Genomic DNA, 24,127 nt, shown 5'->3' with positions numbered 1-24,127 from the left:
ATGTGGAGATTTCATTGTAAGAGACACAATATACTGTCCCCCCTTGAGGACCCTTTTTTTAATGGCACCTCCTTTAAGGACCCTTATAAGATAAAAAGGCAAATCGAGGTCAATCAGTTGAGGCTATAATGAAGGTTGGCTGTATCACCTTTATTTATTTTTTTAAATGCTTGGCTGTATCACCTGTTGACATGTAGAATTTATTGACGTTATTACAATTTACAAGACGTTAATATTGGCCTGGTAGATTATTCAGATCAGCTACCAGACTATCCATATGAAAATTTAGGAATTCTCATTCTGTCCAATCCAATTCACGTAGTTTAAAATACTTCCCGTCTCCTTTGATTCTGTCCAGATTATCAACAGTTTCTAAATCCTCATGAATAATACCTTTCCAAAAAAAAAATCCTCATGAATAAAGAGAAAAAGGTAGAATTTAGCTAGAGTTTCACTCACTTTGAAATGCTTCCCTTGACACTGAAGAAGTAACAAAACTCACAAAGGAAACAAACTTCAGCAGCAGACCCTTTACAGTATAACTTCTACAATTTTATGTTATTATCACTTTACACAATTCTCCTTTCAAGTGGATCTCAACAAAAAAGCATTTGGTTCAGATTAAGAAAAGATAAAAAAAGAAGCTGCCATTCAAAATAAAAAGACAAGAAAGGGAAAAAAAGCTACATTTGTTCAATTAACAGGCTATTCTCTTTTCCATCTTCTCACACACGCTGAATCTCGCATTTGGTGCTTAACGTTGTCGTCTTGTGTTCCTTCTCCTCCTTCCACGGACAGATTTTGTCCATTTTACAGCTTCATCTACACCAACCCGATTGCTAAAATTCAGGATTCTTCTTGTACACTGGTTCTGCTTCTTGCCATGGCCTGTACTATCTCTACTAGAATGGCTTGACTCTGCCTCTTTCCAAGTCTGAAAGCGACGCCACTTGGGATCACTCAGTGATCTGCAGGGTGCAAAACTAAGCAATATCTTTGCTGCAATGGTCTCACAAGCTTCGTCCAAAGTTGAAACATTTTCGGGCTCTTCTTTATTCAGTTCTGCAACAATAGGTTCTTTCTGATTTGTCTCAGTTGGAGAAGGTTTGATAATAACATCGGTAAATTGGGGTGTTTCTTTATGTTCCGATTGCATTTTTCCCTCGCCATGGCTCATCGGGAGTGGCCCACAATTTGTACCACATTTGACATTCTTGGCAGTGTCACTACTAAGACAGACATCCCTGCAAACTTTTATACCTTCGGATGTCGGGCTATTGCTTCCCTGACCTGAGCAATTTGGGTTCTCATTGACGTCAGCCTCACCTGTTTGACAGCTTGAACCCCAAGAGTATGAGCTGTGCTTATCTGAAAGTGAGTTATTTTCTGGAAGAGTTAACCCTGGAATACTTCTTATATCAGACTCTACAGATTTATGGGTTGCAGAAGCTTGAGGGAAAATGACAGGATGTGTAGAAAACAAGACCCCATTGGATGGAAAGAATGCATCTGAATCTTGTTGTAGCTGTTGGTCCAATTTCGAATGAGGTACAGAAATCTTACTGCCGCTTTCTAGAGACTGGTATGTGTGGGTTGAACTAGTAAAGCAGGCATTCTCTGGTGACAGACTACCTTTTACTTGCAGTTGCTCAGAATCAAGGAAATCTGAATTATGTGTGCACTTCACCCTTTGTGCAGCAAATGGTAGTGAACCCTGCAAGAGGAACCCGGCCATGAACTTTGCATCAGCATTTGCATGTATGGAAAGTTCCTAGAGAAGCAAGAAACAGGAATTTAATGACTGCAAGACAAGTGACAATAAAATCTGCATTAGCATAACGCTTCCACCAACACACAATAAAATCTGCATTAGCATAACATTTCCACCAACATGCCCTCAGTTCTGGACACAATTGAACCGCCACTTTTTTTTTAAAGTACCATTTCAAAAAAGAAAAGAAAACGCATAATGCTTCCACCAAATGAGCTTAGGCCACGTTTGGATACCCACAAGATTTAGATTTGGATTTCTCACATTTGCAGTTGAGATTTGGAACTGGATCAGATCCTCAGATTTCCAAATCAGCTGCAACAGTGAAAAAAAATAAATCGGATTTTCAAATCTTTTCTGCAAGACATTATTTGGAAATCGATATTTGTGGCAATTACCTTCACCCTCGCTGCTCCTCGACCTTGCCGCAGCAGCAGCGAGACCTCCCTCCCTCCCTCCCTCATACAACATGAGCATGAGGATGATTGATGTATTTTGTATCCAAAACTCAAATCCAAATCCAAATACAAATACAAAAATATGAGGTATCCAACCGTGGCCTAATAGAATTTAAATCTAACGAATTTATCAATCTGGCAAATGATAAAAATACCTGAACTTGAAGCAGATAGCAAATTTTAAAGATAAAATGGGTTCAATAATATTATATTCTCAGATAGGTATGGCATATGACCGACTGGATGTAAAATCAAAAAGTGGGTCCTGCAATGATCATGTCTTTAACTGAAGCTTCTGAATTCCTCACTATCGTTTCTGATTTGATATTTGAAAAAAGTGTTGGAAAACCAAATCTAGGGTGAATTCCCGCTTTGATATCGTGATAACTTGTGAAAAAGAAGACCATAATTTGCAGAATCCCAGTAAGTCATCCCTAACGGTATTATTTTGAACAGCGCTCCCTGGTGTCATTACTAAATTAATTAAGAAATTAAATTATTACTCCATTTAAGAGGATAAGAAAACTGTGCATCATATCATTCAAAAAAAAAAGAAAAGAAAAGAAAAGAAAGAAAAAGGTGCATCATGTAGAATGGCCTTTCTGCTTAAAATGGCTAAACTGCCCACAGAACACTATAATGGCTAGAAGCATTAACAACAGCATCTGAACCAAGGTTTCCAAAGCGGGAATCGAAACAGGAATCGAAAGCGGGAATCGAAGGCTCCCAGGGAAGCCTTTAATTGGCTTCTAAACTGACATCAGAAAGCATGTGGGAAAACTTCAACAAACCATCAAAAAGTAGCTGGTTTCCCTAGGGGTCAAGATCTGTCCCCTAAGGGTCACAACATGGAGACAGGTTGGATTCCACTTTTCCCATGCAGAAAACAAAAGAAATAAAATAAAGTGTTTCCATAATTCTGTGTAACATGGTAATTTCCTGCAACCATTGAGTACTTGTACCTTTCAGTGGTAATAGAAAGTTTCATGCAAACTAGATTGACTATTCTTTTAGTTCAGAGGACACACTGAAACGAAAATGAGATAAGGTATAACCTGAAGCATCCATGAAGGCTTTTCAACATTCTGGTCAGGGGAAGCTTTAGATTCCACACAAACAGAACAGTTTCCAACTGCAGGAAGATGATTCCATGGAAAATCCTGCAACATGTTGTGCTCCAAAGCTTTTTGTAGATTCTGAATGCCTGCAGTGCACTTTTTGACATAATCTGCGTCAATCTTACTTTCTAAATCTTGATGGCAAGCTTGATGAGTATCCTGGGTTTCAGATAGTGTTATAAAATTGAGTCCTGAATCTCTCCTCTTCAAACTTGGAGAACCTATTCGAACAACAGATTGATTGCATCCCAAGGGTGGACCCTCGACTGCGTGTTGAGTTCTTCCCAACAGACTGGTTTTAGCATCTGATATGTCAAAATTGTCTGTGTCCATCTGGTAATCAGATTCATCCATATACTCTTCTGGGGGACGCTCTAGATCTATTTTTCTCCTCAGTTTATTACGATCATTTGGCAAAGTCTTGAGTTCTTTGTCATCCATATGAGCACTTTTAGGACTCTTTCTTGTAAACTCCTTGACTGCACAAATGGTATGCATGGAAAAGCTTTCATATGGATGTGATTTATCCATATAATAATTTTGAGCAGTAAAATAATCTGCCTTTAAAGGTTTCCTTTCCACAAAAGAGCTATGAAGTTGACCATCACAAACTTCATTGATGCCAAAGTTAGATGCCAAAAGTTGACCTGGACAACGTATCATTTTGCTTATTTCTTGCATTGCTGACTTTTGGGCATTGTACAGTCTGTGCAGAGCCTGGACCTGATGGAGACAGATGTATGATGTATCTTGTCAGAATATATGAGAGAATATTAAATATTTGATAAAAAGCCTAATGAAAATGTAAGTAAGTGCATTTGGATTGCCGGAATCAGAATCAGCATCATATTCTCATTCTGCCTGATTCCTGCATTTGGTTCAAATAAATGAATATGGAGGGGGAATTGAACCCTGTGTATGGGGGTGAGTGGGTGGGTGGGTAGAAATTTATGGCACCACGATCTGTTTCCCGCCCAAGAAGGCGGTATTCTGATTCAAGCAGAATCAGAAAGGGAACGACGACCCCAATTTCTGATTCCAGCAATCCAAATGCACCCAATATGTGTGAGTTTCACCAATTTATAAACTGTCAGACTCAAACAAAAGAAGCTAATAATTGCAAACAAAAACATCCACAAACATTTTTAAAAAATAGGTTTAAACTTGTAACAAGACAATTTGATCATGCCAACACTGGAAAGCCCAGTCAATGTTAACCTAGTTTTTGGCAGAAGCTGGCAGAACACACAAGCCTGGACAGAAATAATTAAGTAGAAGTTGTTTAGTACGAAAATAACAGGATCCAGTTAATACGGAGACAGACCTTATAAATTGGAACTGGAAAAAGAACTAACATACTCATTTGAAGTAATGTGAACGTTATATATATAGAAGTATGGTGTGCATAGTGAGAAAGGAATTACAGAAACCAGGAATATTAAACTTCTATGTTTTTAGTACTATCCCTTTTATTGTAGCTAGATCCAACTTTATTGCGATCCACAAAGTTGGTTAAAGCAGACATGAGGTATCGGATGAATACATCCTTCACTCAAACTCACAAATATTTGACTTCTTGAGGTTTCAGGTAAGGCAAACATTTGACCTTTATACTTAGAACTCCCTTTTATCACATTTTGCACTTTTTGAGGTTTCATACAAGGCCTAAGTGCAGGTCCATTTTTGTTAAAGCCTCTTAAAGCCACCATCCACTTGGCTGGATGTTGAAAGGCTCAACTCAACTCAACTAAGCCTTTGTCCCAAACTAGTTGATGTCGGCTAATGAATCCTTTAGAAAATATTTGACTTCTTGAGGTTTCAGGTAAGGCAAACATTTGACCTTTATACTTAGAACTCCCTTTTATCACATTTTGCACTTTTTGAGGTTTCATGCAAGGCCTAAGTGCAGGTCCATTTTTGTTAAAGCCTCTTAAAGCCACCATCCAATTGGCTGGTTGTTGAAAGGCTCAACTCAACTCAGCTAAGCCTTTGTCCCAAACTAGATGTTGAAAGGCTAAAACAAAAAATAATAAGATAAAAGGCCGAAGAACTATGGGATGTGCCTCCAAAATCTCATCATTAAGCATTTGAAATTGATTCTCAACAACCCAATAGGTGGTCGGTCAAGTTTCCACTGTTTAAAATTTACCTTTTTGTCACTGACATTTGGATAGAAAGAAATTATTGGGAGTTTCAATAGAAAGGAAAAAACAAGAGGATGTTTTCCTGTCCTATGTTCTCCATGATATCTACCATGGGATTTGGTTCCTAAATTTAGAAGGTGAAGATAATGAAACAAACGCAGTCATTCTCACTCATCTTGGGATTGAAGAGGAGAGAGAGAGAGAGACAGGGGGGGGGGGGATTCATCCCTAATGAGAAGACATTCAAATTATTTCTTTGGATAGGACAGCTTTCCAATTGGATCAAAGTAAATAAAGATGCTTCCCTTGTTGACAACAAAGGAGGAATTGTAGGATTTGTTAGCTATTCTATAGGTATCACAATCTCTGTCTTCTCTTGCATTCATGTATATTGTCAAGCCGGCTCCAATCTCTCTCCTTGAAACGATAGCTCTCCTCCAAGCTCACAAATTTGTGGATGAAAGAAACATTCAACTTAGGTTAGAATCGAGCTCCCTAGTATTATAAAAGGAGAATTCAATTGCCGTTTGGTGGCTTCTACTGTCTCTCAAGAGCCAATTGACTCATCAATATGCAAAGGAAAAACCTAACACACCTTAACAACAAAACTATAGTGGATAAAAATATGATCCACCATCTCCTCCACCCAACCAAATAGACCGCACATATTAATAATGATCCTTTTTTGATTCCGCAAATGGTCAATTGTAAGAATCTTATCCAAGCATGTCATCTAGAAAAAATGCAACAACCCAGGGCGGAGCCAGAATCTTCGACAACCTCCAATCTGGGGTGTGACAACCAATCCACTCACTTAGACGATAAGAGAACAAACTAATAAAAGAATTTATCCATAATGATTCTTATATATAAATTGTTTATATGCTTATTATGATGGCTTTCTTCTTTGTTTCTTTTGTTGTGTATCAAAGGATATACTTTACCAGTTCTTGTAATTGTATGAAGGCTAAAAGGTGATAAATAATATCTAGAAAAGACTGAAGAGTCCTCAAGTATGTATAACTATAAATAGGTACTAAAAACAGGAGAGCTATTGGTGCCTGCCGCTATTAAAAACTCTCCAAGTCAATCGTTGACTTGCCCTAGTCGACTCCCTTTTACCTATGCTGAATTCTTATCCAAGTCCAATTTTCACCCAAACAAGTCAATCAAAAGCTTCTTCACTCGCACAAGTTATTTAAAAGTTGACATTGTACATCATCTAACATCATTGACTTACGGAGTTGACTCATTTTTACCTTGATCGTATTCTCTTCGAGCCCGTGTTTTTAACCATTGGTGCATATAATGTCATTACTAGTCAATATGAGCAGACCACTAGCTCAGCTTGATGTGTATGGGTTCATGTTTGTGCAACAATGCCCACCAAATAGTTACTTAGACCATGTGCGTGGCGTCTCCCAGTCCACCACGGCTTGCACGCACCTTCTCTTGATCCAACCAACTCATGCTGTCGCTAGTGCAAGCGTGTAGAACTTGAAATGGAAAATTTGCCATTGGTTTTGATTCTCTTTGTACCAGTTGTGAACCCTACACCTCAAGGCAACAGAGTACTCATTGCCTGTACCACTAGAGCATGTAGGAAATTGGTAAAATTTGCCATTGGTTTTTTTTAATGGTAAAATTTGCCATTGGTTAATCCTCCAAACGCTAAGGTTGCTCCATTTTGACCACCAGTTAGAGTCACGGTAACAGCCTCTCTGCAAAGCAAGGGTAAGGCTGCGTACATCTAGCCCTCCCCAGACCCTGCAATGGCGGGAGCCTCGTGCACTAGGCCGCTCTTTTTTTGAATCCTCCAAACACACCACTAGCGCAGAATCTTCTGCAAGGACTCACACTTGGGCATTAATAGTTTGATTTGAGGCCATGTTTTGCTCTCCAACATCATTGTCTAGTAATGTTCTACTAAAATGGAGATAGCTTGTTTTCCTTCCAATGAGCACATATATTATGTTTATTTTCTCTAAATGAATACACAGATTCCTTACAAAACTTCAACTATTCATAATGAAAAAGTAAAGATCTAGTAGTAATCTTTGAAGATGAGTTCTGAACAATTCAATAAACATCGTGACGACAGTCAAAATTAAAAAAAAGCTACTGCGTCGATATGGAAGAATACAGACATTAGAACCTTTTGCCTAAAAATGGGAGTAATATGAGAAGTGACCAAGCAATATTGATACTTTTCTGGAAAGCAGAGTGCATTGCTCCTCTCCTAATATAACTGTTAGTTCAGTCCAATGGCAAAAATTGAGGTTTTCCACACACCATAAAAGCAATTATCAAACTATGCTGGTTGATGAAAATATCTGTTAAGCTTTCAAAGAGTCAAGTCGAATTGACAAACAAATGCTTGACAGAAATTCAAATCAGCCTCACTTGCCTAACAATAACAAAAAAGAAAATCCAAAGAAAGACGAGTTTTTAAGAACTCTTCTATGTAAAAAATTATAGCTCATAATTCAGGGAGAGGACTCCGAACCTGTTCCTTGAATAATTCTTCATGTTGCATCATTGTATTTCTAATTTGACCCATGTTTTCCTTAGATAGACTTCGCAGTTGTTCCTCAAAACTAAAAATACATATTACGTTGCTAGCAATTTTCATGTTGGCATCTAAGTTATTTGGGCCGGTGGCTGGTAAACTCACAGCTGTCATGTCCTCCGTTGACGTATCTAAAAATGAGACACCCTGGGTACTTTCCAGAACCTCCATTCCTGGAATTTTAAGAGCCAAAATCATTGAAAATATATAAGAGAACTGCTAGGATAAACATTTCTGAAGATAAACGAGATCTAGAAGGAAAGGGTTGGGCACTAACTATGGACTTTCCACCTGTACATATTGGGAGGCTGAAGCAATAACACTTACCTCAAAGCAATTTAGGCAGAATGAATACCCAATATGAATTCAAGTCAAAATATTAATTGAAAAACAATAGGTTTGCAGCCATGATTACATTCAGAAAGAAATATCATACTAAAAGTAAACTTCTAGTGTAAAGAGAAGAACATTGAGATAAGCCTAATTTTGGAAACAAGAATATTTATCAAGCCTTTTTTGTCTCTCAGGATCAACTATTTGTAGTGAATACGTAGCATTAGCATATGGAAATATGTTCAGGGTGGTGTATATTCAAATAGGTTAGTCCATGTTTACGTGAATAACTGGAATGTTGAGCTGATATTCAAATAGGCCGTGTTTGTATGAATAACTGGAATGTTGAGTTGATTAAGGAATCAAGTAGTAAATATAAGAGAAGCAAATGCATATCAAGCATAAGTCATATACTGTGTTGGTTTCTTTTAGCTATTTTCATTGATATAAGTACAGAAATTTATTTTTATTTGTATGAGGCACTTTTGTAGGTACAAATGAAAGTATGCATATAATATCACTGAGTTAGGAGATCCTATCACCTTTCGTGGTTTCAGGAGTTCAAAGAATTATTCAAGGCTTTCATATAGCAGAGAAACTCGGGCAGTGATGTCCAATCACATGTATCCAGGCCAATCGAATCTCTTGTTGGTCATCCACCATCTAGCAAAATCTACCATAGATAAGATTAGCATTTTCCATTAGGATCCCATGGTGCCCACCTAAAACTTTCTTTCCCCTTGCCATCCTTCATCTTTTCCATCCATTTTATTTTTTCTGGTGGTTCACATATTTTCTTGTTTTGTCTTTGTATGTCTCCCATAATGAGCTTCTTCTTGAGACGGTAGTAGTCCTTACATATAGTGGAATATCTAAACAAGCAACTCTGATTCCAGTATGCACAGACGAACGAAACTTGGCTCAGGTCGGCGTCTGAGGAACTTTCCTCAGACCCCTTGCTAATAGTCTAATAGCAAGGGGTGTGGAAATATAAATTACTTCTGAAAATAAAAGGTAAGAATGGAATTGATATTTCCACACCACCAAACTCTTTGCTATTATAGGGGGTATGAGGAAAGTTCCTCAGACCCCGACCTGAGCCAAGTTTTGTTCCGCACAGACCAGCCCTCAATACATATAGTGCAGTATCTAACCAAACAGCTCTGATTCCAGAATGCACAGACCAGCCCTCAAACACCCACCCCTCTATGATTTAGCTGACACTTTGAATTTATTGCTGACACACGCTTACTGTCATGTCAAACTATGACATCAAACGATATCAAGCTCTTAACATAAAGCTCATGCATCCTCATTCCACAATTAACAAGCTCATTTTTAAAGGTTAAGGGATGTTTCTAACTAACCTGATGCGACCGGAGTACCATATATTTTGTTTTAAAAAATCTGTTTTGCTCATTGATTTGGCCATTGAGTGATATGAATATCAAAGTTCTATCAAATTTTCACAACTTATTACAATAGAATTTGATCAATTTAATTTCTTCTTTAGAAACAAAAATATATCAGCAATAACATAAAGCTTACAAACTTTTGAGACATCTAGATGAGTTTCTTCCTGCTCTAATGCTACTTATCATATATCTTACAAAAAAAATATCTATCCACCAAAGAAGCTCAGCTCATTGAATTTGCTGTTGGACGAGGCAATCTACAATTCTACTTCACATTCTTCACAACTCGTTACTTTAGAATTTGACAAATTTAAGTTTCTTCTTAGAAACGACAAATATCAGCCTTAGCATTAGGTTGGAATGTTCTGGAACATCCTTGATGAGTCCCTTCCTGCTCTAGCTGAATTCCTTGGAAACAATTGAGTTGGCAGATGAGTTGATGGCCGTTCTTTCCAATGTATGGGAGTTATGGCTTCATTCCACAATCTACTACTGTCACAAGAGATATTAACGCAGGTTGATTCAACACTCCATACTGGTTTACTTTCGCAATGCTTGCCCTAACTACATAAACTGGGTGTTGGGAGTACATATCCTTCAACATGGGTCATGGCTCTACAAATGTAGGTCGTACTGTGTGTTGTAGTTATTGTATTAGGGGAACATATTAATTCTAAGTGTGTAACTAATAGGGGTATGAAAAAAAATAAGCGTAACAGGTACCATAATTTTAGGCCCTAAACTCCTCATCTTCTTCTTCTTTTCTTTAGTCATGGTAAAGCTCCTCTGTTCTCTGATTCTGCATTCTATTTCCTTGTCATAAAACTGGGCCCTTTCTCCTAAGGCTTGAAATCAACCATATGATTGAACTCGAACTCGGCACTTGCAACATCTCCTTATGGTTGACAATAGCAGGTGTACCAACAACCCCTACAGCTTGGAGAGAGGATTATACGCATGGAAAGCTCTCGATTTATGGAGCAGGCATCCATCATTGTGATGTTTTAGTCGTAGAGGGGACCCCACATTGTGAGGGATGACCCCAGTTCTCGTCCCATTGTTGTTAGGCTTTGGTCTACCTGAAATGACTTATGTAGCCCAAAATGGAAAAAAGAAGTTATTTTTTTCCAAAAAATTAAACAAATCTCTGGTTTTATGGAGGTTTAAGATGATATTTTGAAGTTCTTTGGTCTTGTTTAAGGTATGTAATGTTCGATTGTTGGAAAAACAATGAGAAAAATGAAATAATGGATTTTGTGTTATGTAGATGGATTGTTCCCCCTATAAATTGAGTTTGGCTGCTCGTGAATACATCCCGACCCTTTGAGATTTGATGTTAGAAGAAATGAAAAAAGAGCATGATATATAATAATTTCACAATAATTAATGATGAAGATAGCAATTGCAGGTCATGCAGCGATCAAATGATATTGAGGCACATTGAAATTCAAATTAATTGTTAGGCAATCGTCGTAATGAAAAATCGACATCTAAATTGGTAAAATACGAATATAAATCTGAATATTGTGTGAATAAATCAATTAACACTATGTTTAGATTGCGGATCAGCATTCACAGACAGAGAACCCGTACATTGAGCACCCAAACATCAAATCTATCCCAATTGAGAAAACCACAAATCCATCCATTGTATTCAAAAACAGAAAAATAGAAATTGAGAAGAAAAAAAAAAAAAAAAAACATACCGAAGACCTAGATCTGAGAGGCGATAATCCGTAGTAGCGAGATTCGAAGTTTCAGATTTTTGTTAGAAACGAGGGAGAGATGAGAAGGGAATGAGAGAAAGCGATGTTTCATCTGAATTAAGGAGATTTTTGTATTTATTCAGGTGAGAGAGTTTTTGCCCTAGGTTCTGACCAGTTAGAGAAGCGCCACGTGGAAGTGACGTTAGAGGAGATCAGAGGAAGAGAGATGATTGGGTGAGAGAGGTATTTTATATTATTTTTGTCGTGAGATTTTTTCATAGGCTGATAAAATGGATTTTTTCGGACCAACCAAGATTCTGTCCGAAGGAATGAGAAGATATAAGTTCTGTAAAAGGAAGACACGGCCGTGTTAGGAATGTCCCTGACAGCCCACTTTTTCAAGGCTTGGTATTTTCAATGACAAATGTGCCGCTACTTTTATATATGCAGGCACATACTGACATACACCTTAATACCTTATGTATAAAAACTCATACCTGCTAATAGGCCTTGCTTTGGGACTATCAATCACCAATCTTATCATTTAATAATATGTACTTTTACATTATTGAATGTGAAACATTGCATATGGATAATTCTTAATGAGTGGATTTCACCTGTGCAGCCACTAAATCCATTGCCTAAAATCAAATCAGCCCATGCACTTTACAGTGGAGAGCTAAAATCAAATCAGCCGAAGTGGCCAAAATCCGAAATCGGCAAAATGTACCAAATTTCGGTGAAAAAAATATTGACTTTTTAATCCACTACCAAATTTCAGCCGAAATTACCGCCCAAAAAACCCAAATTTAGAGGCCCTTTACCGGATTTCGGCTGAAATTTTGGTTTCAGTGGGGACCGACATATACCCCGAAACCGAAATTTAAAACCTCGGAAACAACACAAAGATCCCCGTTCACAAAATGCGAAATTTTGCTAGAATGAAACCTTTGATAATGGCCTATATGTCTCTGAATTATCATTAGATCGACTAATAAAAATTCATATTTACAAAATCTCATCGATGGTGATCTACAACAACCGAAATGCTCAGTGGCAGTTTTTTAAGGGCTGATATCCCAATTTATCTCCTGATATATCTAATATCTAAGGTTTATCAGCTGGATTTTTCGATCTTCCTAAGGTCTATCAATGCCCAGATTTTTTTTCAAAAATTATAAAAGTTATAAAATCATCCTCTGTCCATGTATATAGTTGGCCATCATAAATACAACTTATTGGTCTTAGTCCGGCCAGATGATTCAAAAAACCCCACAGAGATCTCCAGGCTTTCTCTAATTGTTCATTTTCTTTATCAGGATTGATAACCTTTAGTCACAAATGCGAAATTTTTTCTAGAATTAAACCTTAGATGATGGCCTATATGTATCTGATTTATCGATTAGATCGACTAATAAAAACTAATATTTACAGAACTCATCGCTGGTGATCTACTACAACCAATGGTGGCAGTTTTTAGCCGCTGATATTCCAATTTATCTCCTGATTTCTAAGGTTTATCCGCCAAAATGTTCGATATTTATGATTTATCAATGCCCATAAATTTCTTAAAAAATTATGTCATAAAATCATCCACTTACAGGGTTATCTGGTCCTTGTATATAGTTGGCCAGCATAAATACAACGTATTGCTATCAGTCCCTCCCACATTAATCAGATGATTGCAGACCTTTGATCAAGCATGATGAATAAAATGTTTTTCAGCCGTTGATTTTTTGCATGCAATTTAGGGGTGGCAGTGATGACCCAAATGGGAACTGCGGGTTAAAGGTGTGGGAAACAAAAATTTGCTTTCATTGAGAGTTGAACTCAAGACCTCCCGCTTACTAAACGGGTGCTCTAACCAACTGAGCTATGAAAGCAGCTACGAATATAAATATCTTAAATCCGAATATCAACATAATTAAAGATCAAATGGCCACTATTGCCCTTTTTCTTGTAGTGTAATTTTGCTAAATGAGATCCCTTAGATATCAATAGCATAATGATAATTTGTTTCCTATCAGAGTAATTATGCCAATGATGGGCGTTGGATTGAATCTTAACGATCAACATGGACCTCTCATTGTTGTAAATGATGGGACCCATTTGAATATTTCAAAGGCTCCCAACTAAACACAAGTGGGTCTCTCTCCCTGAAGGTGAAGTGGGTCTCTATTTCAAAGGCTCCCAACTAAACACAAGTGGGTCTCTCCCTGAAGGTGAATAGATTAAATGAAGTTGGCTTTTGAAAGAGACTTTATAACCTTTTACTATCACCACTCTCAAAAAGATCCACAAACTTAGCTATGATGTCGACACGGCCTAATTTAAAAAACGAGTCCTCATAGTAGACAACAAAAAGAGGGACTGCCATCCCAAAGTCCGATTCCATCCATTTCGCCTTCGACCTCCACTCCCTTTCTTTCCGCTCTCAAAGACAAAAAAAAAAAAAAAGCATGACAACTTCTCTCAACGAAAACAAATCATCAATGAAATTCCAATCAACCAACTAGGTTCTTTTAACTTAGTCTTGTACTAGTTGTTATATGTTATCATATAATATAGAGGAATGAGAAGAATCACCTTGTTTTACATTTTTTAAACAGAAATGAATTATTATACTTCTCAAAAAGCTCTCAGCAGCCGATTAGAGAAATGTAAAACAAGATCACTTATGCCATTACCAAAACATAGTCTTAAGATATCAATCCTCTAAAGGTAATATTAAAAACTGCCCGCATAAAGAAAAATACAGCCTATCGGAAATGATGATGATAAATGTTCACAGATGATGGAGAGTGATGCCTGTTGCCCCGATAATGATAAATGTTCACAGATGATGGAGAGTGATGCCTGTTGCTAAATGTCCGTTGATACCAAATGTAATGTACCTAACCAATACCCCAAATGCACATGAACTGGCGGAAATGCATTAGGCTAGGCCCCTTTAAACCTCTCCCATATCAGTCTGGGTCCACCTAGTCTCATACCTAGGACGAATGTAGTAGACTTTAGACCTAGCGTCCCAAACCGTTAAGTAATATAAAAGAAAGCTATAGACGCTACGGGGCTGGGCGGGGCCTTCGTTCGTAGTAATAGTGGGCGCAGGTCTGATGAGACCTATGCCGGCCGTCGGAATCAAACGAAGGTCGAAGGACCATTCGATTCATTAAGGGGCATAGATCTAGGCCTATTTGTTCGGTCAATCACCAAAGGCGGGGGGGAACCATTCATAATTAATTGTAACATTCCACCACACTTGTGCATCTGCCATCCTCAGCGGCCCACTTTGTAGCAGCTTTCACTCTACTCTTTTTTCGAGAGAGACCTTTCCACATGTCGCCTTTCTCTTCGTAACTTCACTTTGGTGGCTTTCACTCTGGCTTTTCTATCATGTAGCTCTTTTCAGGTAGTCTTCTCCACAAGTTGCCCCTTCAGTGACTTGAACATAGGATGTAGTGGTTTCTCTTGTACCAAGTGAAAGTTTAGAATTGTATGAAAATATGAAGAGCATCTGGTGTAACTTTGCATTAGATATTTATAGAGGCTTTTACAAGTGGTTTACATGAAAAGAATGTGCATAACTACCTGAAATTATCTATATTTGAAATTCAAAAATACATAACTAAAATAACTCAAAATTAATTGCTAAGTTGCCTAACATATATACCATCCTAACAATCTAACGGTTAGATCTTTCTAGATCTGATCTAATATATTCTAATAGGCGTTAATGACTGAGTTGGATTGACTGAGTCCATCGCCATATACTCCTTCCCCAAGTGCACAATATCTCTTTGAGCATTTTCTCAAGTGAGTTGGTCAGCTTCAACCAACATTGTGTCCTCTTCTAAAAGTAACCTTGCCCATGGTCTATTCTCACTTGAGACAAAGAACGTACAAGATCTCTGCGGCCTCCAAATCTTTCGTAGACATAACGGATCAATGTTTTTGTGGGACTCCGTCTCTTCGTTTCAGTATCAAATATCTTCATTTTAACCCAGACGGCTGTCGCTGGTTGGCTTAAAGTCATGGGTATGCTCCCTAGTGGCGAGAGTTGGAACCCCTGTAGTAAACTTGATGTGCATGATTTACGGGTGATTGCGGGCAATTATAGGGTTTAGTCCCACGCTAAAATGGGGTGGGGATACCCTGTGTCATTAAAAAAAAAAAAAAAAAAAGCTCACCCTTTTCCAAAATCCGAGCTTCAGCTTGTGAGGCATCTGTTCATCTAGTAGGGTGAGGATGGACATGTAAGACCTTATGTGGGCAATCATAACTTAGATCAACAATCTTGACTGATGCGTGAGATTAAGCATGACATTATTGAATTTACTCATGACCAAGTAACGGGTGTGAGGGTAATCAATCCATCTTATCAGATTAAGACATGGATGGTTAATGTAGTCCTAAGTTATACTACATCATGATTACCAGTTAATTAAATTGTTAGAGTTCGATTACGGGTAGAATAATAATTATTGTTTTTCTATATATATGAGGGGTTATTCTCTGCTATCATCTGTCATAAGATCTTCCCCATCAGAGATCATGTCGTCCACAGAGGTAGTAGAAGATCCAGCCTAGACAGATCAACCGCCATGGCCGAGAGAGACAAGTTCTAATCCTTTTTTCGTATTCTGGATTAATTTATTGCATGGTTAGAATAAATTGATTTCAATAGATATTTGGAATAAACGTAATTAATTCCATAGATGGGAACCCTCTCCTAATGGGATGTTAAGATTGAACTTTGATGGTGCTTGTTTTGGGAATCTGGGTCCGGCCAGGGTGGGAGGCTTATGCCGGGATGATAGTGGCAAGGTGCTTTGGGCCTTTTGGGGTCCGATAGGAGTGTGATGCTACGGAGGCGGAAGTCAAGCGGCTTTTCATGGACTAAAAAAGATTAGTAGGGATAGTCTGAAGAACTTAATAGTTGAAGGGGATTCTCCAAATGTGATCCAATGGTTGAAGGGTGGGATGGCTCCGCCTTGGAGATTCTTGGCTCTTTTTGATAAAATGGAGGAAATAATCACCGGATTAAATATAGCAATGAATCATGTTGGGTGGTCTGCTAATGAGAAGGCAGATGTGCTGGTTAGGAGAGGGGTGGGGAACAATCTCATGAGTTGGTTTGATCATCTTCCTCCTTGAGGTGTCCTCTGTGTTGTGCTCTGTTTTCTTTTTCTTTTTCTGTTCGGTTTTCCCATCTCGGGGCTCCCTTAGTATATAATAATATTCGCCATTTAAAAAAAAAAAACGTAATTAGATCTATTGTATTGGATCACGGCATTCTAGATAATCAGTTCTATGAATTTGAAACTATTTGAATTTCATGATCCTAAATTTACAGGCGACTCATTCACATCCTTGTCATATGGACCTATAGAAGGCAACCGACATATCCTAATTTTAATCCGTCATATGATAATCAACTCCCTTGATCATTTAATAAGAAGTAGGCCCTCTGTAATTCTTCAGTTGGTCATATTGGGACCTGCTTCTTATTGCCGTCGAATCAGTCCAAGCATAAATTAAAGAATTAAAGAACTGATGCATGTGGACTTTTTTTTGTAGAAGTTTTACACTACCCATAACCAAATGCTTATAAGAGTTACAGCATTTGTTTTGCTGAGATTATTCCTAGATAGTAGATACATTTCCATTTCATGAAAAAAAAAGGATAATCAGAATATGATGTTGATTCATATTCTTGATTCCTGGCAATCCAAACGCAGCCTTAGTATGCTAAAACAAATATTTTGGCATTTTCCTACATCCCTCAGCCTTAGTACAGTCGTGAGTAACTTGGCATCTATCATGATTTGGTCCTCGGCCACATCCAGCATACAAGTGGCATAAATGTATGTCAATGTCCATGATTCAAAATGTGGGCCCAATAGGGATCATGGCCCTTCATACAGATGTTTTAATAGAAAAAATGGATAACGATATGTGTGCAATGTGTATGACTGCACTTTAGATTGTTACGGTAATCTAAAATGTGGGCCCATATGTTGTAGGGCCCACTGTGGGATACTAGACCGAACTGCATATAAGACTTTCGCAATAAATGTGTTTATCAGAGTGTCAACTTGCACCGAAAGTAGATGAGGTTTCAATTTTCAAACCTTAATTTTATCACAATATAGAATTCGAGATTTGGGTAGGACAAATGACTGCAAAAATTAACGGTTAAGCTGGTTTCTTGATTGGCATCAATGGATAAAGGACCTCGGATATATGATATATCATCCATTCCGGGTGTTTGGACTAATGTTTGGTGTTTGGATCCCTCGATAGAAGTTAATAAACTAACAACCCTCTACCTCTGACTCGATTGGTTCCACCAAGAATCATGTTTTTAGGGGAAAATGAAAGTAAAAGGACATATTTACCTTTTCTAGGGTAATTTTAATTTGCCCTGTACCCTTCACAGGATTAAAGAAAGGACATTTGGTCAAAAGGTACCACAAAATATTTGAAATAGTGAGATCGACCCCTTCAATTTCAAACTTGTGAAAGGGTACCATTTTGCTTTTCCTGATAAGGTTTTTTACCGAAACCCTTCACCCTCAAAATATACACGTTAAGCCATAAAAACAGGGAGAAAAAGTGTTGTTTTCTTTTTCACACCTGGAAAATGAGGTGACCAAGAGATGAAATGGGGGTATCACACGTGAAAAATTTTGGGTTGATGTCTGTTGGGCCTGGAAGGGGTTACCAGTACAAGGAAAATGGGGGTACCATATATGAAAATGAGGTGACCAAGAGATGAAATGGGGGTATCACACCAGGAAAATTTTATATTTTGTATCCAAAACTCAAATCCAAATCCAAATGAGGTATCCAAACATGGCCTAAAGGTACATGAAGATCTTATTGTTGTTTTCATACTCTTGGAATTCACTTTTTGACATCCAATCCAAAATCCTTTTCCACATGAATTATGTTTTTCATGTATTTGACTTTCGAGATTTGTTTCTCTACCCTAGGGCTGGCAATTTCACCCGAAAAAGCGGGGATCCGCCCCGCCCCGCCCCGTTTGGGGAGGGGATTCCCCGATTTGAAAGGGGAAGGGGAAGGGGAAGGGGAATATAAAAATTCCCCGGTGCGGGGAGGGGAAGGGGAAGGAGATGGAGTTGTCCCCGCCCCGCCCCGACCCCGCCCCGCTACGCCCCGCTAATCAATGCCATTTTTTTGTAAATTTTTAAGTGTTTTTTTTAAGGAAAACTACTAGAAACTCTGTGGATCGGCTACAAGATTCCCCCAAACATAAACTTAGCTTGTCTTTTCCTTTTAATTAGCTTCTGAGAGCATTTTGGAAACTATAATAACATTTTCACAGATGTTGAAATAATAAAGACAAGCTAAGAACCTGAGACGCTGATGTGGAACCCAGATCCGGGACGGGCGTGAGGGGACGGGCCCCCGCGCGAGTCTCTAGATCATCCACGTGAAGGAGAGCCCCACCAAGGAACCCTCGAAAGAGTGCCCCTCACAGCATGAGCGGCGATGTAAAGTGAGATACCTCTCGATTCGGGAACTAGCCCGGATTCGAGACGCACCTTAAGCAAAGAAAGAGTCGCCATCCAAGGAAGTGGGCCCTGGATCCCATGCTGTGCTCTGTCGCAACAGATAACCAGAGATACAAAGGGTTCGTGCCTGATGACGAATGGGGAAGGGATTAGGCGCCCCCAATTCGCCCAAGTGCTAGCACCTGGTCTCTTATGCCATTTATTATTAATTTTGAAGAGTTTTGGGAGAAAATCATGTGAAATGGGAACGAATATCTCCGAGATAACGTCTAGCTAATCATGCATGTCTCGGAGATGAATAAGAAGCACACACAAAAGAAATGAAAGATATGTCGCCTAAGAATAGTTAGATTATATGTGACATGCCTAATTGGTGTCTAAGTTCTGGTGGACAAGCACATGCATGCTACAGCTAAAGGTATAGGATCTGTACATGAAAATAAGAAAACACAGCAAAATACGCAACACACGACTCAACAAGACAAATCCTAAAATTCTAATGTAGGACTTGACTCGGACCAGGATGGCCATCCATCCTAGCTGCACTACGTATCCCGGCCTCGGGAAGAATCAGAGCCAACGTAGTTCGGTGTCCTATGCTAAACTACAATGCCTAAACCTCTAGGACCGCTATCCTAGACTCGATCAACTAGACTCGACTAGTTTTTAAAGCTTTTTCTGCGATTGCTTAAATTCAAGTGGATTGTGATTTTTAGGACTCTCTATATGTCCTAACTAATGCAGGTTGTTTAGCCTTAAGCTAATGCAGGTGGGCCCTACATCCTATGTGTATCTAGGCTGTGCAACATAAAGAAAACCATGGGCTGACTATATGCTTCCTAGTCTAGCCATCGGTTCGACTAAGTGTCTGACCGATCGACTCGAGGCCTCCTAACTCTAGGGACACTCACACGACAGGACACACCACATCAATACAAATCAAGACCGACTCCTAACTCTAAAACACCCTAAATATCTAGGACAGACTCCTAACTCTAGGGGAAGATCTTTTTGAAAAGGTTTTGAAGTTTTTTGTATTTTTTGGAGGTTTTGAAGTTATGAAAAATGGTGAAAGTTATGAGAAATATTTACAAAAAATGGTGACTGAAAATGGTGAAAGGGTGTAAAAATGGTGTCTAAAAATGGTGACTGAACTCAGGGTGCCAGCAGCACGCCTGAGCTGCCTACGTACCCCTCAGCTAGGGATCAAGCCATCCGTAGTTCGGACCAGAATTCCTAACTACTCTGCACATGACTCAAGATTTTTTTTGAAATTTTGATTTTTAAAATGTTTTTGGATTTTGAATTGTTTTTGAGATGTTTTTGAATTTTCAAGTGTTTTTTGGAATGTTTTTGTTGTTTTCAAGTATTTTTGAAATGTTTTTATTGTTTTTTGACACCAGAGAATAAAATCCTATCATCATACGGGTAGGGAGACTTCTGGAATCCCGCAAAGGTTGGATAGCATCCTATGCTTTGCGGGGGAACGAACAGGAAAATAACTCGGCAAGGGTTGGACAGCATCCTATACCTTGCAGGAGCGGGTAAAGATCACGACTTGATGAGAGGATGGACAGAATCCTAACCCCTATGATGATAGGAAAAACTCCTGGACTGACTGAAGGACTGACTCCTGTGCTGAAGACTGTTATAATTACTATTTATAATTACTATACAAGATTACTATTCAAAAATACTATTCATAATTACTATTTATAGGTACTATTCAAAACTACTATTCATAATTACTATTTATAAGTACTATTCAAACTACTATTCATAATTACTATTTATAAGTACTATTCAAAACTACTATTCATAGTAGGACTCGTTGATGTGGGACCCGCTGTTGTGGGACCCGCTGCGGGACCCGTTGTGGGACCCGTTGTGGGACCCGTTGTGGGACCCGATGTGGGACCCGCGGATGTGGGACCCGCGGATGTGGGACCCTCTGTGGGACCCGCTTTGGGACCCGTTGTGGGACCCGCTGATGTGGGACCCGCTGATGTGGGACCCGCTGTGGGACCCACGGATGTGGGACCCACGGATGTGGGACCCTCTGTGGGACCCGCTGTGGGACCCACGGATGTGGGACCCTCTGTGGGACCCGCTGTGGGACCCGCTGTGGGACCCGTTGATGTGGGACCCGTTGATGTGGGACCCGCTGTTGTGGGACCCGCTGCGGGACCCGCTGTTGTGGGACCCGCTGATGTGGGACCCGCTGATGTGGGACCCACTGTTGTGGGACCCGTTGTGGGACCCGCTGTTGTGGGACCCGCTGGGACCCGCTGTGGGACCTACTGATGTGGGACCCGCTGTAGGACCCGTTGTGGGACCCACTGTGGGACCCATGTAGTGCAAAGAATGAATAATTAAAAAATAAAAAATAAAAAAAAATGAACTTACGCCACAAGAGATCCAGGAAGGTGTTGACAGAGTCGTGCTTGTGTGGGGCCCGCTGATGTGGGACCCGCTGATGTGGGACCCGCTGGAGGTGGGGCCCGCTGGAGGTGGGGTGGAGGAGATGTGGATGCCGGTGGAGCTCCGGTGGTTGGTTGGGAGGATGTCGGAGAAGGTGGTGGTGATCGGTGGATGGCCGGTCGGAAATGGGTTTGGCCTCGCCGGATTCCGGCTGGGTTGCCGGAGGAGAAGACTCTCTCTCTCTCTCTCTCTCTCTACAGATCTCTCCTCTCTCTCTCCCCTCTGCAGATCTCCCTCTCTCTCCCTCTCCCCTCTGGTTTTTTCTTCTTTTTTTTTTTTTTTCTCTTCCCTCTGGTTTTTTTTTCTTTTCCTCCTCTCGTTTTTCTTTTTTTTTGTGTTGTTTTTCTCCTTCGTTCTCCCCTCATGCGAGAGACCAGGGGGAGACACATCATGAGTCCGAGACTCATCAGGAGTCTTCATGAGGGGAGAAAAATGAGGGTTTTTTTGTCCCCCTCATGTCCCCCCATTTCCTCCCCATTTTCTCATTTTTTCGTAAAAAAAAATAAAAACAATCATCACAAATGGCATCGGATGCCATAAAAAAAATAATAAAAAAAAAAAAAAAAAAAAAAAAAACATACTCATTACCGGCCATTTTAAAAACAAAGGAAATGATGACTGTCCTTATTCTCTCTTTGAATACAAGCGCATCCCACATTAGCGGGTCCCACACAAGCGGGTCCCACACAAGCGGGCCCCACACAAACGGGTCCCACATCAGCGGGCCCCACATCAGCGGGCCCCACACAAGCGGGTCCCACACAAATGGGCCCCACACAAACGGGCCCCACATCAGCGGGTCCCACACAAAAGCGGGTCCCACACAAGCGGGCCCCACATTCCCTTTTGCTCGGATTAATTTCATTCATTTTCCGTCTGACCTCGGGATTTTATTCGAATATGCGGGTTTAGGGCCTTGTCAAAATGGGGTGTCTACAGATGCCCCTCTTTGGCAGAGTGTGCTTGTCGCGCGAATGTCAAAGCTGAACAGACAACACATTTTGACTGGCCCAAAATTTATTTTACAAAGATTGAACTCGTGGAGGGAACAGATGTCTCAGGGGTCTCACTCGAATTGGAGGGAAGGGATGCCTCAGGGGTTTTGAATGAAAAGGATTTTGATTATTGGCTTGATGCTCTCAAAGATGCTCTCAGAGAGACTTTCGTTTTAAAATTTCACATTCAACATGACTTAATATTAATTTGGTGAAATGCTGGACACATAACTCAGCATTCAAAACATATTGGTGAGATAGCCTCCCACCAGAGAAATAACTCGAGTAACACATCGGTCACACTCGAGTAACACATCGGTCACACAGGTATTCCTGACTCCGCACTTGGGTGACGGCACACTGTGGAACGACGGACCATGACTTGACAACAAAATAACTAGAGAGAGTTGTTGTCCAGCTTTTCACCAAATTAGACAAGGAAGAACAACAGTTGAATGAAAATTTTGATCAGGGGTCCATGGTAATAAGCCATGAAGAGCCTTGCAGAAAACGAGGGTCCACGGTGGTGAACCGTGAAGAGCCAAGCAAACGGGAATCGAGGGTCCATGGTAGTAAGCCACGAAGAGCCTCGCGGAACGAAATTTATTTATATTTTTTTATTTTTAGGAAACTAGAAATCGAGGGTCCACGGCAACAAACCGCGAAGAGCCAAGCCATAATCTGGGGTCCGTGGTAATAAGCCACGAAGAACCTTGCAAGAAAGATATTGAGTGATTAATGGATTAGAAAAACTGAGAATCAAGGGTTCATAGCCATAAGCTATGAAGAGCCAAGAAGTAATCGAGGGTCCACGGTGACCAGCCGTGAAGAGCCACGCAATGAATCTAGGGTCCATGGCAAGAAACCATGAAGAGCCCAGCAGAAAGGAATTTAGGGTCCACGGCAATACTCCGTGAAGAGCCAAACATTGAATTTGGGGTCCATGACAATAAGCCATGAAGAGCCCAACATGCAGAAACAAATGATATGTAAAAGATATGAATGGAATGACTATGAATAGTGGGTCCATGATATTTCTGGAATAACATATCACGAAGAGCCAATCGGGGAGCATGGGTCCATAGTATACCTGAATGGTAGACCATGAAGAGCCAAGAAGTAATCGAGGGTCCACGGCAACAAACCGTGAAGAGCCACGCAATGAATCTAAGGTCCATGGCAAGAAACCATGAAGAGCCCAGCAGAAAGGAATCAAGGGTCCACGGCAATACTCCGTGAACAGCCAAACATTGAATTTGGGGTCCATGACAATAAGCCATGAAGAGCCCAACATGCAGAAACAAATGACATGTAAAAGATATGAATGGAATGACTATGAATAGTGGGTCCATGATATTTCTGGAAGGACATATCACGAAGAGCCAATCGGGGAGCATGGGTCCGTAGTATACCTGAATGGTAGACCATGAAGAGCCAAGAAGTAATCGAGGGTCCACGGCAACAAACCGTGAAGAGCCACGCAATGAATCTAAGGTCCATGGCAAGAAACCATGAAGAGCCCAGCAGAAAGGAATCAAGGGTCCACGGCAATACTCCGTGAAGAGCCAAACATTGAATTTGGGGTCCATGACAATA

General features: G+C 39.9%; 1 protein-coding gene and 1 non-coding gene across 4 annotated transcripts; both read right to left on the bottom strand.

Annotated features, from left to right (window-relative positions):
• Nucleotides 1-506: 506 nt before the first annotated feature.
• LOC143879525 (uncharacterized) lies at nucleotides 507-11,766 on the bottom strand. 3 transcript variants are annotated; one of them, XM_077381959.1, is made up of 4 exons: nucleotides 11,515-11,766; nucleotides 8,166-8,233; nucleotides 3,285-4,070; nucleotides 507-1,771 (listed from the first exon to the last, which is right to left on the bottom strand). In XM_077381959.1, the coding sequence occupies exons 2-4, from the start codon at nucleotides 8,229-8,231 to the stop codon at nucleotides 755-757; spliced, it is 1,869 nt and encodes a 622-aa protein (XP_077238074.1). In that variant the 5' UTR covers nucleotides 8,232-8,233; nucleotides 11,515-11,766; the 3' UTR covers nucleotides 507-754. The 3 variants fall into 3 exon arrangements, with proteins under 3 accessions (XP_077238074.1, XP_077238072.1, XP_077238073.1); XM_077381957.1 differs by having other exon boundaries at nucleotides 7,998-8,233; nucleotides 11,515-11,764; XM_077381958.1 differs by having other exon boundaries at nucleotides 507-1,714; nucleotides 7,998-8,233; nucleotides 11,515-11,756.
• A 1,557-nt stretch (nucleotides 11,767-13,323) lies between these two features.
• Nucleotides 13,324-13,397, bottom strand: TRNAT-AGU (transfer RNA threonine (anticodon AGU)). The gene has a single exon. It is a non-coding gene; the product is annotated as a tRNA-Thr (tRNA).
• Nucleotides 13,398-24,127: the final 10,730 nt, after the last annotated feature.

This window comes from Tasmannia lanceolata, unplaced genomic scaffold, assembly GCF_043159265.1.
Source record: "Tasmannia lanceolata isolate RefF3 unplaced genomic scaffold, GAP_Taslan_0.1 ptg000006l, whole genome shotgun sequence".
In the NCBI taxonomy this organism is placed as follows: domain Eukaryota; kingdom Viridiplantae; phylum Streptophyta; class Magnoliopsida; order Canellales; family Winteraceae; genus Tasmannia; species Tasmannia lanceolata.
The sequence above is the reverse complement of the archived record's forward strand: the minus strand, read 5'-3'. Positions and strand labels throughout refer to the sequence as shown.